A 16831-nucleotide genomic window follows, 5' to 3' on the forward strand; every position below is an offset into this window, starting at 1 on the left:
TTTTTAGGGAAAAATAAGAAATAGAAAACTTTTGTTGCATTTATTTCAATATAGCCCTTCCAAAAGAAAAGCTGTTTTAACACAAGAGGATTTTTTAGGTTTTCCCATTCATCAATAAACAAACAATTCCAAGAGAGCATTTTATCATTATTATGCAGGAATCACAGTAATTTTATGTGTGTGGTATTGCATTAGGGGCAATAGGAAGTGCTATATATTGGTGGCATCTATTAATAAAGGGATATGTAGGCAATAGGACCCTATATTTTGTACCTCAGATATTCTGTAACGTGTGTTGTTAGGTGGTCCCAAGTGAACTTCGAAAATTCGTGTTTCTGGGAGACAATTCCTTACCCTTTTGGTAATCTCTGTTGACACACTATAAACTGAAAAGTAATGCCTGAGAGACCTTTGAAAGAGAGATAAAGCCCTGATCTGAACTCTTAAATTGCTGAAGAAGCTCTTCTATATACTGCTTTTAATTTACCAACATGTTGAAACTCACCACCAAGGAATTCTTTATTAGATGAGATTTTTTTCATTCCTAAATACAGAACACCAACTCATGTTAGCTGAAGAGTAGAAGGGATGTGTTGGTTTAATTAACTGTGAAGTTTAAGAGTAGGGCTAGTTTTAGAAAAGGCTGGGCCAAGAGACCCCAAGGTTACCATGAAGATTCTGTCTTCTCATTCCTGTCTTAACTGGCTGACTTCTTTCTGTATTAATTCTCCCTCACAGAACCAAGATGGCTGCTCTCATTCTCACAGCACACCACTGTCAACTTAATAATCCCATAGTAAGACTGATTAGCTCTACTTGGGACACATACCAATTCTGAAATCAATCATTGAGGCCAGAGCATGATGGGTTATTATGTTTGGCCAAGTTTGCTGTGCATGCACACTCAGTAGTATGGTGGTTGGGAGAGAGGGTCAAAGGAGCAGAACAATGTGATCAGCTACCCCATGATGAAAATACAGGATGGAGGAAGGATAATCTTTCAGCGGTAGGATGTTGACAAAGTTGTCCACATTAAAAAATGTTTCCATGGATCATTAGAAAAATAATAAAACAAATCATTTTTAAAATGTTGTAAAACCATGCTCAATCACACATGGAAATGTCTCAATAAAGAGTCACATGCAAATTGACGAGTGCACATAATGAAAAAATGAAAACTACCATCGATACAAACATGGATCAAGAGACTGTTTATTCTTTCTGATATTCCTGCATTCTCACATTAAAAACTTTGATTTCAAAAAAATTATATGGATTTATACTTTAGAAGTGACCAAAATACTGAACTTATTATGTTTTATTTGGTTCATTTTCATATTGAGGATTTTGCACATGTCTTCACTGAATATGGAAATTGTTTTACTTTTAATTATGATGAAAATATGCAAGCAAAGAAAAAAGTGAGTGTTTCCGGAAGAGGCTTAAGCTTGCTCTTCGATGTCCACCAGGTACTGAATTTTCTTAAGCCTATCTAAAATTCAAGTCAACGAAGAATGGGTTACAACTAAGGTAATCTACTGCATTTTCTAAAGAAATTTTAGAAAAGTTTGGTTGTAAATTAGGCAGTATGTTTTAGAAAGAAGCCACACATACATGTTTCACAAGCCATAGAATCTAGAATCTGGAAAGGTGATAAGAGAAAAAAAACACTACTATGTAAAAAAGTTGTATAGATGGACTTCACTAAAGACTAGCTTTCCTAGAGTTGTATTTGGCCAAAGAAGTTCTAATGTTTAGACCAGGGAGGCAATTGTTTGGCTAACTAAGAATAGGATTCCTGTTTACCTTCAAAAGTAACTGGGGCTGCTCTGATCCAAGGCTAAATCTCATCTTCTGTCATGTACAACCAGGTTTGTATTACACATTTTATATTCTAGTCCAAAATTGTTGTTTTATAAATGAGTACTCTGAAATGTTCATGAATTAAGTATCTCAAATCACATAATTAATGACAAAGTGGAGAAATAAACTTAGTTTTGGAATACTTCATAATTTCCTCCCATGTTCCATTGAAGATACTTTTCTTTATGGCCAAATACAACACTGCATGCTGTAACACTCATGTATATGTTTGATTAATATTTTCAAGGGGTTCAAATATTAGCCATATGGTTAATTGAAATATTATATCATGAATTTCACAAGCTAGAATTTCCCAAATATTTTTAGAATGCAGTCCTCAAATTCAATGCAACATTCCATAAGTTAAATGGTGCTGCAATATTTCTCAAGCATAACTTGCTTCTTAGAGGCTCCAGAGAAATATATCCCCAAGTTATAAATTGAATATTAAGCAGGTTTATTAAAAAATATAGCTTGAAATTATAACTAGTGAAAAATTCTCCAGAAGTGTAGTCTTAAACTTTTACATCTGCTAAAAGATCTATATAAAAAGGGTATTGGTATAAATAAATTGTATAAATCTTCACTCTTATGGGAAAATGGAGTCAAAATGTAAATAAGGTCAGAGACTTTATGCTCCTTAGAAACTAAAAGGCGACTTGGTGATGAGGGCCAGAAAAAATAGGCTGCTTAGCATTAACAAAGTGTACTACAGAAATCAACAAAGGTGAAAACGTGAGGCCTTTTACTGTGATTCCACCCTGAAAAGTATGTCTGAGGTGTTTAATTTTCACAAGTTTTTTTTTTATATGAAAAGAGACTGAATCCTGATCTTGGAAATTACTTTGAATTTAGGTAAGTCAAATGCTGTCACCAGCTAGTAAAATAAGATTCTAAACTTGTACATAATTATTGAGGAAAAACATATTTTTGTTTCAGGAGGAATTCACTGATGACCCAGGCCTTGGTTTTGTTGATGCTGGAATCATCTTTGTTATCCATTCGCCAATGAAGGTGCCACAGTTTGATGGTTTGGGCTTGTCCTCACCTGTGGGAATGCATGCACGGGTAACGATGCGCCACTTGAAGGTAAATATTGACAAATATAGTGTTCTGAGGAAATTTGATGGGGTGGTGAATGCTTGAAGAAATAAATACTTCTCATGAAAAACCCCTTTCTCCTGTGCCTGTAGAACACTTCTGGAAATTCCATTTTCGTTTCAGACTTTCCTGTTACCCGGAAGCACATAGGTAGTAAAAACAGGGATTTCACATATAAAATGTAAGTGGAAGCTAGGAAGTCTATCACTTGCAAGGTAATATTCAGGCTTAGAGATAGAAAGGGTCATTAAGTTATTAAGTATGAAGAACTTACCATATTGCCTGGCACAAAATAGAGGTTCAAAACAGGGTCAATTTTGTAATTTTATTTGCTGCTTTGGGGATATGCTGATTAATATGCTGATGTATTATTCACATACTGTTAAAATAATACATTTTTGCCTTATTCAAGTTAATTTTTGAACAATCAGGCGGTTCGATTTTATTGACTTAAGGTATAGAACATTTGGGATATATGTTAATGGACCACTATGATACTTACCTTAGGGACTTTCAGGTTAACAGAGCAGGCAAAGTAGGCAACTGTATATTTAACTTGAAAAAAAATTCAAGGACCTCCAAGAGAGAAATAAAATGTATATCAACTTCTCTTCTTGGGGTGGAAAATGGGTAAACTGGCTGAGAAAAATCTCCTGAACCAACCATTTATTATATCTCAAGACAGTTCATCAAGAATACCCGTGGGGAGAATGCAACCCTAAAATCAAGCTGAAGAACTTTAGCAGTTACAGTACTTCCGGTTGCTTGAAGGAATGCAAAGCCAGGCACATAGAAAAGCAATGTGGATGTGTGCCTTTTCTGCTTCCTGGTAAATAAAAAATGATGACTTTGCTCTTACTTAATTATATTTACTTTAATCTCAAACATAAGAAAAGCAACATAGCATTAGACTGTGTTCCATTCTTGCAAAATTCTTGAGGAAAATCATCCACTTGCCCAATACAATGTCGTCTGACAGATTTTAAATGAAAGAATCATAGCAGTCATTTCTGGATAAGAAAATGTGTTATCAGGGCAGGCCCCCAATTCTTACTTCCAAAGTTTAAAATTGAATATTCTCAAAAATATAAAACAGTACCTCAAGATGTTCTCAATTTGAAAGAAAAATTAGATCATCCATATAAATTTTGCTGATCCCAAATATTTCACTGCTGGAAAATTCTTTTATTGCGGTTAAAAAAGAAGCTTTAGGCTTCCTTTGAATAAAATATTAACTATTTCCAGAGCCATAGATACATGAGACAAGCATTGAATGAGGCAGTAAAGCAAACTGCATGGAAGCTGGACTCTGACCCAACCTGCTAATCTCAGCGAGATAATTTATCATCTACATGACTTAAGTTTGCTGTACCTCCTGAAAAAGTGAGATAATAATAGTCGCCTAACTCCTAGATTGTTATAAGGAGAAAATGTTTATAAAAGTGATTTCAAAAGGGCCTGGCACAAAGTATATTCTATATATTAGATATTTTTATTCGGATCTCTTTCATCCCATTTCTCCAAAATATCCATTAAATGATGTGCAGTAGATAGAGTGGGTTCAGGGAATAACAAATTTGGCTCATGATTTGGTCATCATGGCTCATCATAATCTATCCCTACCCCTTTCTCTCTCGCTCTCTCTCTCTCTCTCTCTCACACATACAGATACACAATACTCACACACAAAATTCATGCACAAACATACTAATACTAAATTTGCCCTTGTGAAAAGTGTTATCAAGATATCTCCCTAGCAAGCTGTTTCTCAGGGATTTTGAGACTCATCTCTTCTGTTTCTAGAAGCCAGTTTATTGATCTCCTGCCCCTACAAAAACTGTTGTTCTGTAAAACTGCTAGTGCTGGGTTTGGTTCTGATTGTCATTCCAATTAACTTTCCCAAGTTATTGGAATTAAGTCTGATTTGATAGATGGAGAATATATTTAAAATTTTTAAAGTGTATTAGTTCTCTCAACAAAATACTAAATAAATTATATGGACCAGAAACAAAGCAAGATGCTTCCTAAAACACAAACATGACAGTTGCACAAACTTTACGGGTTACCACATGCTTTCAGGAATATTACCTATTTTTTTAGATCCTCACATATTCCTCTAAGTGTACATATAGAAGAGGAAACAGAGCTTCATAGATATTAAATTAATCAGCTAAACTACCTCTGCTAAAATTTGTAGACACAGTTCCCAAAGTCAGTTTTTCAGACATCAATTTTTTCCAAAATTTCATTATTAATTTTAGGGAAGAAATATTGTTGCAAGAAGAGAGACGCATTTGGAAAGGTGAGGATTTTTCCTAACACTACTGGAGGTAGACTTTTTTTTTCCTTTTTTCCATTTTTCAGTTCGTCACAAAGATCACTTCCTTATAGTTAGCCAAGTTACCTACAACCATTTGTAGCTTTCGTTATGTTCAGGATCATTGAGTAAATATTGAAGCTTGCCTCAGAGACCACATGGATCAAATGAAAAGACAAATATTAAGGTGCTAAGGCTTTGGAATCAGCCCTGGAATTAAACCAAGCTCTGACACTTATTAACTTGATTATTTATCTCCAGTTTCACAGCATGCTTAATATATATTGGTACTTAACTGCCCCATCTTATCCCGTGAAAGGCAGCCTACAACACCCATGTATAATAATGGGCAGAGAATGTTCCACAACTGTGTAATATTGAAAAAGTCATTTCCTGAGACTTGGTTTCTTTGCCTGTAAAATGGTGATTTTCACATCACAGGATTGTGGAGAGGATCAAATCAAAAGAAATGGTAAATGTGAAAACTGTGTTAAATTTAAATACTACCAATATTTTTGACATTATTATTCTCACTTAAAGATTTTAGAATGATATAGATACATAAGGAGTAATATGACAGTAACTAAAATATTATTATTCTTCCTCCCAACCTATATTTTTAGTAGGTATTCTTCTTTTTTCATACTTTTTTTACAAAAGAAAAAATTAAGTTATATGTGTGTACATACGTGAGAAAGATATTTTTGCCATTATATGTCTTATTTTATAAAATATATGTTCTCAATATATACATTTTTGTTTTTAAGGAAATGGATTAGAGTGTGACCTACAAAAGTTTTACAACTGTGTGTCACCTGTGCTTGGTAAGTGGCCTAAATTATTTAGTTTATTTTCAGGATTTGTAGCAAAGTCCCTCTGAAGAATATGAGATTAAATCATACTAAAGATGACTCAGAAATGAAACAGAATGTAGAATATGAAAGAGACTCTATTTATGTTCTTAAAATTAAGAACACTATAATACATAGAGAACAAGATAAACGAAAGTCATCTGAATTTAAGAAATACCTGAATTCAAGGTATTATATACCCTTCTATGAAACTTGCTTTTCTTACCCATTGTGGAAATATCTCCAACCAACAGGAATAAATTTAATTAGTTCTTTTTTACTGGTTACAAAATAGTTCATGGTGTGGGCATATTTTATCAATGGGCCGTAAACTAGAAGGGATTTTATATATTTTGTAGTTTACAAGCTGAATAAGGGAAATCATATTACTGACTTATAAAGTTAGTATTGCCAAATTTCTTCTGATTTCTTATCCCTGATAGAGTTTAAGGGGGGATCTTGGAGAAATAAATCATGCATATTTTTCTTCCAGAACTGTTGTGGGATAATGGGGTCAGGCGTGTGTAAATGTGTGCGTACGTGCACGTGTATGTGCGCATGCGTGTATGTGTGTACGTGTGTGTATGAGTATGTGTGAGTGCAGGGAAGGGCTGATAGTATCACCAGTTATTACAGTAAATATTGCCTGAAGGAATATGAGAGCCAGAGGCTGGAAAATAAGCCAAAATAGGTCATTAGTTGGGGACAGGGAATCGGTGAGTAAGGGATTCATAAGAACGAAGAGTTTCAGGGACAAAACCAAAGGAAAAAACAAAAACACGAACCTGAAAATCTAACAAAAATAAGAAGCAGTGAGAACAGGCACGGGAGGTGGTCCAAATGAAAGCTGGAGACAAACGCTCCCTGCAGGGCGCTTTTTTCCTGTGCGCATGGACAACCAGGCTGCTCTGAAGGGGCCAGGAGAGGACTGAGGTTGGAGAACCCGAGCAGCTGATTTAGAAGTCACTGGGTCCACAGAAATGAGTCCCTAAATATGTGACAGCATATTTCACACCACTATATATTGAGACAAACCTAAGGATAAGTTTAGTTTAAACCTGAGACTTTGGCTTTCATGAATGTTTTAAGTTCCTCTCAAAGTGGTTCAAGATCATATAAACATGTATGCAGGATATAAGTCTCCTATCAGATATATGGTTACTAAATATTTTCCCCCATTGTGTAGGCTCTCTTTTCACTTTCATGACAAACTCCTTTGAGGTGCAAAAGGCCACAGTAGTTGCTGAGAGCAGGGAGAGGGTAGAAGAGATGTGCTGTGGGTTCAAATAGAGGTGTGATCATGATATTGCAGGGTCAGATGCTGGAGCTTATATATCCTGCCATAACCCACTAAATGTCCTGGCGGAGAGTGCGAACTACTGGGTAAACTCTTATCTGTGTAGTGCAGCAGTGCCCCAAAATATGTTCACCAAGTGCGATGAGTATGCCACAATGATGAGGGAGGTTGTTGGTGTGGGTGGGGGGGTGGGGGGTATACAGGAACCTCCTATATTTTTTAGTGTAACTTTTTTTTGTGATGTATATATCTTCAAAAAATATAATTTACAAAAATGATGTTGTAGGGGGTGGGGAGTGGGTTATATGGGAACCTCTTATGTTTCTTTTTTTTATGTTTTTTAATGTAGCATTACTTGTGATCTTTAAAAAATTAAAATGAAATAAAATAAAATAAAATGAAAACATCGTATAAACAACTTTCCTTCTTCCTCCTGTCCAAATGTCTGATATTTTACAGAAATAGATGCAAATCTCTCTGGAAAGAAGTTCATATTTTTAACAAAGATTTGAATCCAATGACTCAATGAATTCAAGGATAGCACATCCTATGTTTTGTATTCTGTTTCCTTAACTGTATTCTTACTAAAATATTAACATCAGTTTCCTAAAATTATTCAAATTAACCACTTTTTAAAAAAAATTTGAAAATGAAACTTTCAATTTGAAAATGAAACTATAACCTTTTTTAAAAAAGCTCTGTCCTCCCCGCTGTGAAATAATCCTCTTCTCTGCAAATTCCACCCTTATTTCTATTTCAGACTACATTGACATTAAGGGATTGTGTACAATGGGAAGGCACAATTCCAGCTGCCCTGTTCCTTGTGAAGAAACAGAATATCCTGCTACTATCTCTTATTCCACTTTCCCAAGTCAAAAAGCTTTGAAATATCTTTCAAAGAAGTTGAATCAAAGCCAGGACTATATCAGGTAATCTTATTAGTCTTGTGCATTATTTGTAATTAACATGACTTATTACTCAAAACTATCATAGACTCAAGAAATGAAATTCTAATTAATCATAAGAGGCAATGGCATTATGTTACTCAATTAACAATGAAGTATAACATTTTAGAGTTAGATAATTTTTTCAATTCCTTAATTTAATGATGAAAAAAATAAGATGACAACTGCTTGAGTAACTTGCTCATGATCACACCTTTATTTGAACCAACTGGGGAAAATAATGCTGGCAAATATCAATTCATACTTTACCATATGGAAATCTCTTAGCTGTATATTACATAGTCTGGGGCTTCTAATAACTGTATAAGATATGTGGAATAGATGTTAATACTATTATCCTCACTTTAAAGATGAGGAAACTGAAGCACACTATACTTTAAATGGCTATCTCATGAAGGTGGTCAGTGGCATAAAATAAACTTTTGCCTTAAACCTTTGACTCTGACTTCCATGTACCTTCCACAGAAAGTGTTCCAATTCTACTAGTTAACTGGGTGCTAAAATTCTTTCTCTTTTTGCTGTAGCATTCTGCCTGTTAGATACTAAAGTCAAACTTCCTAAAGATAGACAGATAGATATTAATCAGGGAGCAATCATAACATTTCTCTTTGTATTTTTATTTATATTTTAATTTCAGGACCTACAACAAGAATATAATGCATTAACAGTTGTGCTTATGTCTATTCTAATAAAAATTTATGAAAATGACTCTGCATTTGCACAACCAAATATCAACTTTTGCAAGCATGCTTTGATTCCATTTTCAGCCTGGTAGTATTTGAGAATTCTTTGGAATCTGCTCAAATCACAGGAAAAATATTAAAATTAATGAAATAAAAACATGTTTTCCCCAATGTAAATACCTAGACAACAATGTGATCTCTGTGAAAATATTTAGACAATAATGTGATCTTCGCAAAGAAAGATCTTTCTTCAGGAAGAAAAATATTTTCACCAGAATAGGGACAATGGGCTATGATCTCAAACACTTAGCAGTTACAAAAATGGAAAGGTAGAAAATGTGTAATTACACACATTTTTTACACTTGTGTTTACACTTGTGTTCATAGCATAGCCATCTCTTTATACTCCATTTTAATATGGAAAACTGTTTTTCTTGCAGTATTTTTCCTGTTTTATTTAAATTTGAATGAAACGAGCACTTTGTGTGGCTTTTGGCTGATAGTGATCTCCTGGTTCCATAACTTTTTAATATGCAGAGAATGTTGGCATATACCTTGGTTTTGAAGAAATACTGATGACTCAGAGAAGGAGCCTATGTATACATCAAGAATATCTTACACATAAAAATCAAATTACTATATTTCTAAAAATCAAATTACTACAAATAGCTCCCCAATTAGTTTCAGCATACAATTTTACATGTGGGAAGTTTGCATCGTTGTGAGTCATAGAGAGGGATACCAGGAAGAAAAAGGCAAATGACTGAGCAAAGGTGGCTGGCCCTGGGATTGCCCAAATTCTAGAGGGTGGTTAGAGGTCACAAAATATAATTATGAAACTGTTTTCTGCACATATACCAGAAATCAAAATGTAGTAATATCACAAAAGATAATACAGTTGTGGGGAGAGTAGTCAAGAAACCAGCAGCTGTAAGATGTAAACTGAAGCAACCACTACCTTAATACTGAAGCCAGATACGCATTTCTTCCTGGGACAGAAACCCACCCCTGCCTATGGTGAACCCACAGCCTCGTGGCAGCTACTGAATCCTATTAAAAGAAGGATGATGAGGTTAGCTTGACTCAAGCGTGCTGTGAGGAGATGATGATTGATGATGAGAGTCAATTGTGGGAGCGGATGTGGCTCAAGCAACTGAGCACCCACCTTCCATTTGGGAGGTCCCCAGTGCCTCCTGAATAAAAAACAAACAAAACACAAGCAAAACAAATATTAAAAAAACCAACTCAGGAAAGCTGTCGTGGCTAAATGGTTGAGCACCTTCTTCCCCACATAAGAGGTCCTGGGTTCAATGCCCAGCCCTAGGCACCTAAAATTAAAAAAGCAAAAAAGAGTCAATTGTGGCTGAGTTTGGGTCAACTTAGTAAGTTTAAAAAGTGAACTTTTTTTTTTTGTAGTAAAAATGTGCCAAATTCTTCTTTATGCAAAACCAATTCATTCCCTTTCATGTAGCACTCATATTCAAATATCTGAAACTGTCTCCTCTTTAGAGCTTCTAATGCAATAAACACTATTTTTCTTTGATCTCCATATCCTTATTAGAATCCAGATTGTACAGTGAGCCTCTCTTGACTCAAACACATTTTCTTGGATTCAAATCCTCAGCACTATCACCATTAGTCACAGATTCAGTGAGACCCAAATTACTAGGGCAAACCAACTGCCAGAGAGAAGTTGAGTAAATTTCACAATATTTTGTGAAGAGTTTATCTTCTCTTGAAAATATGAATGGATAATGCTTGGAAATGGTTATGAATTCTGTACTTGGGAATTTACACAACATTATCAATGTTCATGCAAATTAGAAATACAATAAGGGAAAAGATGACAATATTACTAAAATTTCTAGACTTCCAAGACAACTTTATTACTTCCCTCACTTTGGCAACTGTTTTATTGTTTGTAAATATTACTATACTCCTGATTATCTACTTAAACATTGCACATTCTCCTGTTACCCGGTGTTAAACCAATGAAAATCAAGTAAACATATTAATGATGTATTTTTGAATTAAGCATGTTTGGGAATATTGATTTCTAAAACTGTAAACAATAAGGAGAGTGATTTACAGCCATGTTCTTTAGATATATTAAAGAATACCACGAAATTCCAGGAAACATTACTAATAGGGTCCGTTTCTAATGAGAATTATTATTGTAATATGAAAATTGCCAGAAGCTTTGGTTTCCCCTTCAGCTTATAAGATGGGCATGTTAATATTTATCCATTCAATTACAGGTTTTGTTTTTAATGTATTCCCTTATTTTTCCACTTAAAAATATATAATGAACACTAATTGTGTTTCAGGGCTCAGGGGATATTCTAGGCATTAGTAATACCTCAGTCTACAATAAAGTAAAAATCTGCCTTTAATGCATGTATTTCCATTAGTCAAAGGACAATAAAACTATGTATTTAAATCAGATGATGTTAAGTGCTGTGAAGGGAAAGGAAGCAGAAAAGGGGACTACGAAGATCAGAGTGGGTGAGGGCTGTTTTTAGAGTTGTTAGTGCGGTTAGACAAAACCTTCCTGGGCAGGTAAGAGCTGAGAAAAGACCTAAACCAATCTTCACAAACATCTTGGTTTCAGGATCCCTTTACTCTCAAACATTTCTTAAGAGCCCAATGAGATTTTCTTTGTGTGGATAATAACCACCAATTTTATCACATTAGAAATTTAATCTGTGAGTTGTTTGCTTACTACATCCATGAAATAAAAATAGTAAACATAAATAAAAGGTTCTTTTGATCAATAGGTATTTTCAAAATAAAAAAAAAATTAGAAAGAGGAGTGGTATTCTTTTAGATTTTTGCAAATCTCTTTAATGCCTCCCTTAATAGAATACAGCTTTTTTTTTTAATTTGTGCTTTCAATCTGTCAATCTGTTGCCTTATGCTGTATTTGTTGAAGATTATGAGGAAAATTTCACCCAAATATATTTAATTGGAAAAGGTAGGAATATTTTAATGTCTCTAAAATAATTTTGAGGAAACGGACTTGGCCCAGCCATTAGGGCGTCCGTCTACCACATGGGAGGTCCGCGGTTCAAACCCCGGGCCTCCTTGACCCGTGTGGAGTTGGCCCATGCACAGTGCTGATGCGGCAAGGAGTGCCGTGCCACGCAGGGGTGTCCCCCGCGTAGGGGAGCCCCACGTACAAGGAGTGCGCCCCATAGGGAGAGCTGCCCAGCGCCAAAGAAAGTGCAGCCTGCCCAGGAATGGCGCCGCCCACACTTCCCGTGCCGCTGACGACAACAGAAGCGGACAAAGAAACAAGACGCAGCAAATAGACACAGAGAACAGACAACCGGGGGAAGGGGGGGGGGGATTAAAAAATAAATAAATCTTTAAAAAAAATAAAATAAAATAAAATAATTTTATATATTTTTATTTGATACCACATTGAAACTCGACAAGTGGTAATTTCTTAACTGTTGATTGCGGTATGTGTCTTATAGTTGCCCTGTGGAGAGTGGGATCATTCCCCTGCTCAAGACTTGATTTGGATGTCAAAATTGATAACGCTACCTGAGCCCAAGAAAGTATGGAAAAAAATGATGAACCTTTCTGGGCAGAGCAGAGAAAGCTCCCAAGGCAGCCCTTCTTGAGAGCGCAAGGAGAGGCAAATAGTTTTGCCTTTCATTATGGTTACAGGGCAGCACCTGGGGGAGAGGTCCCACATGCTAGATATTATGTCTTTTGAACTTCTCTGGTGCCAAAATAGGAAGTACATGGGTTGTCTTATCAGTTATCTCTTGTGAGTCAAAAGTAGAGGAGGGAGTGTTGACATTTGAAACCTGTCAGCTAACATTAAAATTTATTATTAATAATTTTAACAATATATTAATAAAATATATAATTAAAATAATAATATATAATAATTAAATATAGTATTTGATAATTTATAATAATATTATTATTAAAAACATAGAAAAGGATTGGAAAGCTGTCAAGCTTTTCATGGCAGACACAAATTTTCCAATTCTAATTTTCTCCTGAGAGCTTGGTTCAATTTTTTCATTTTTGTGAAAGTGCATGCTTAATATCCTAGTCTGAATAACCATAGTTATTCAATCTTTCAAGTAAAAATGGTGTTCCATGTAAAGAGCGGCTAGTCAGTTTTGTTTTTTTTTTTGAATAATGGTCACAGTGAAAATGTCAACGAACATCTCAGTGTATTATGAAAATAATATGGAAACAGTTTTTTACCTTGTGAATCTCATAGAAAAAACCTCAGGGTCCCATAGGTCTTTGTAACCACACCTTGAAAGCTGTTGACTTAAATCTAGCCCTGACATTATAGGAAGAGCTTTCCAAAAGACAGAAAAACAAATGCAGAGAAAGACCCTGAGACTGTGTTGAAGGAAAATTTCAGAAGCTGGTGTGGCTTGAGCAGAGGAAGCAATGGCTAAGTGTAACAAGAAATGAGTTGGCAAATGCCTTTGTGAGGAGGGAGGTGTCAGACAAAGACCTCACAGGGCCATGGAGTCATCTTACTTAGTGTATAGTGGACAGTTTCTGTGGTGCTTTGAGTAGACGAGTAACTTTGGATACTGTGTAAAGAATAGAGATGTGTATTTGTTGGAGTGGGGGGTGTGTCAAAGTTGGAAGGAGAGAGATCAGTTAGGAAACTATTGCCAAAATCAAAATAAGAAGTGATGGAGACTTGGGCAAGAGTGGTAGCAGTGAAGGGGGATTCTAGGAATGTATTGAAATTAGAGCAGATAGGAAACCCTGATAGACTGGACATAGGCTGTGAACGTTTACTTTATAAATGGGAAAATAGCAAGTATTTCACTGGGGATATATAAAATTTGAAATACCTGGTAGACATCGTAGTTGAAATACCCAGAGGCAAAGAGACAATTGGACATGTGATTGAAGTTCATCATTGAAGTCTAGACTGGACATAGAGTGAGGACCTCCAAGACTAAATGAAGAGCTATCATTTGAAAGGAATATACTTTAAAATTGTATGTGGTCACTCTGCCCACATACAATGATTTCTAGAAGACACTAAGAAAACACCCTATGACTTAATGCATTGGCAATATATAAATGACTAATCATTTGTTGAATATCCTATATGTTCCATGTTCTGTGCTAATTCTTTATATATGTCCTTTAATCTGAGTTCAATTACAAAATCCTGACTTCAGATGAGGAAACCAAGACTCAGGGGAAAATGTAGTTTCTCCAGGTTCACAAGGGTAAGATAGGACAAAGCTAGGATGTGAATTAAAATTAGACACACTCAGATGTTTGTAAATGCTTTAATCTACTCAATAGATGTATACACTTAATACCTTTTTCCAGTTTCCTTTGAATGAGACATAGAAAAACTCCTGGGTCTATAGACAGTCTTTTTCTAAAATACCAACATGACAAGAGAGTCTTCCAAATTAACCTGTTGTAATTCATATTAAACATAATGGTATTTCTAACTCAACATTAATTTCTGAACAATATATACTAATATTACTATTGTTATATAGGAATTAGAAGTAATTCTGACATTTTTGAGCTGTATTAACTCTGATCCTATTCCCAGGGAGAATCTCGTGCACATTGAAATAAACTATAGTGACTTAAACTATAAAATAACCCAGCAGCAAAAAGCAGTGAGTGTGCCTGAGTTACTTGGTGAGTGTTATTTAGTTGCTTCTCTATTTTCTCTCATTTTCTATCAATTTTTCCCTTTCATATTTAACAGCTTACCAATAGGAACAAGAACCAATGTATTTGTCATGCACCTGTCATTTAAACCTGACCCTTTTCACTCCCTAGAAAACACTCCCACAGGCCTAATGGGATCTTTGACAAAGAAAAGATTGGTGTTCATCATCTCACACTTACACAGCCTCTTACTTTTTCTCAGACTACCTCCACATCCAGTGACTATTGTAGTGTTTCAACAATCCTACATTTGTACAGACTGTCAGCTTTCTCAGACCTCCACACAGGGCTCAAACTAAAAGGAGTGTTTAAAAGAAGAATCTGAACCAGCCATGTTGGGCATTTAGATTACACTATCTGCTGACTCTCCTTCATCACACCGTCCTTAACAAACTTAATTCCTTCTTTCCCAGATCTCACTGCATATTAGAAAAGCCATATAAGCTACGGAAGAGGGTATAAGAGTCAGGCAAAAGGATACCACTCAGGCATTGCAGTGAAGATCCTGAAGAGGGAGGAAACACGAATTCCCCAAAGCTCTTGGAGAAGCCTATACTTCCTTACCACACTTTACAAAAATAGAATGATTCTAAGAATGACCCAGGGCACTGAGAAAAAGATACACAATGCAATCTATACGAAGAGGCAGTGATGTGTTCATGTATCTTAGCAAACTGAAATATGACAAATGCTTAAAAAGAAATAAGGTTTAGACATTTGAAGTCACAACCTGCTTGGAAATTTATTTTTCTGGAAAACATCATCATCCAATAATGCCATCCAAATGATGCATTGCTGCTCTGTAAACACATGCAAGTGGATGTGTAATTATCTAAGATCTTTTAAGGTTTTGTCTAGAGTTTTACATCCTCCAAAGGCTTTATAATTTTGAAAAGAGATTTTATGTTTGCTTTTTCCTTCTCCTTTTTGAGATGGTTCTTATGAATGTTACTTCAGATGTTATTAGTTATTATTTCATACAAAACCTAAAATAATGCAATTAATAATCTTCATATAATACTAGTTATGAATAACTTACAAGAGTCAAATAATTTAACCTCTAATAACTTTTCATTTGCTTATTATAAAGACACAATGATTCATTCCATCTGTTTATTGGTTTCATTACAGCAGATGTTGGCGGTCAGCTGGGCCTATTTTGTGGAGCCAGTATGATTACAATCATAGAAATTATTGAATATATAGTCACCAATTTCTACTGGATATGCATTTTGTTTTTGTTGAAGATAGCTGAAATGTCCCAGGGGACTCCTCCACCTCAAAATCATCTGGGGAATTTAAAAGGGATAGAGGACTGCTAAATTTTCTTAGGATAAAAGCATTTGATTTTCTCTTCACAATATCTTCAGATTTATTTATCTAGTTCATTGCTACGTAACTATGCTGTAGTGTTTGGGCACTCACTAAAAACCCATTATAGACATCTATCTATCCATATTTATCTTTGTCTATCTATCTGTATGTATATATGTTGGTATGTATGTTCAATTACATAAAATAAAGAAATAGGTAGTATTTTGTTTTAACATTGTATCTCTAGCACATAGAACAGTAGATATCATATAGTAGGCATTTCATAAATTTTTTAATGAATGAATTTTGTGTAATGGAAAAAGAAATTTTATGAGCAAATATGTAAATTAGACCTGTTCAATAAACTGTACATGAAGAGAAATATATGTATTTATTCAGAAAATAGTATGTATAATTTTTGCTTTACAGAATTTCAGAGTTTTTACTTTAAACATAATTTTTCCTTTTATCTGTAGAAATCTAATAAGCAACTGACTTTTAAAGAAACAGGAATCTCTATTTATTTCCCTTGGAGGTAGACACTTTATTTGAAAATAAAGATAAATTTGTAGTATCTTGGAAGTACACAATATTTTCTCATTTTTCCAAGTATCTCTGTGCATTTATGTAATTTTCTGAGGAAACTCAAGTTTTGCAGTTTTCTCATTGCCCTGCAGGAAATAACCTACTTTCATCCTCTCCAAAGGATTCCATTAATATAATTTGTTCAGAAGCCTTCTCAA

At 34.9% G+C, this 16831-nt stretch overlaps 1 protein-coding gene across 1 annotated transcript in view; it reads left to right on the forward strand.

Moving 5' to 3' along the window:
- ASIC5 (acid sensing ion channel subunit family member 5) overlaps positions 1-16617 on the forward strand; it is a 36537-nt gene extending 19920 nt beyond the window's left edge. Inside the window, exons 4-10 of the mRNA XM_004471653.3 lie at positions 1344-1469; positions 2803-2952; positions 3646-3793; positions 6049-6105; positions 8190-8358; positions 14650-14741; positions 15906-16617. Coding sequence (XP_004471710.1) covers positions 1344-1469; positions 2803-2952; positions 3646-3793; positions 6049-6105; positions 8190-8358; positions 14650-14741; positions 15906-16096 — 933 coding nt within the window. The 3' untranslated portion in view covers positions 16097-16617. The remainder of the gene's footprint in view (positions 1-1343; positions 1470-2802; positions 2953-3645; positions 3794-6048; positions 6106-8189; positions 8359-14649; positions 14742-15905) is intronic.
- Positions 16618-16831: the final 214 nt, after the last annotated feature.

This window comes from Dasypus novemcinctus, chromosome 1 (genome assembly GCF_030445035.2).
Source record: "Dasypus novemcinctus isolate mDasNov1 chromosome 1, mDasNov1.1.hap2, whole genome shotgun sequence".
Taxonomy (NCBI): domain Eukaryota; kingdom Metazoa; phylum Chordata; class Mammalia; order Cingulata; family Dasypodidae; genus Dasypus; species Dasypus novemcinctus.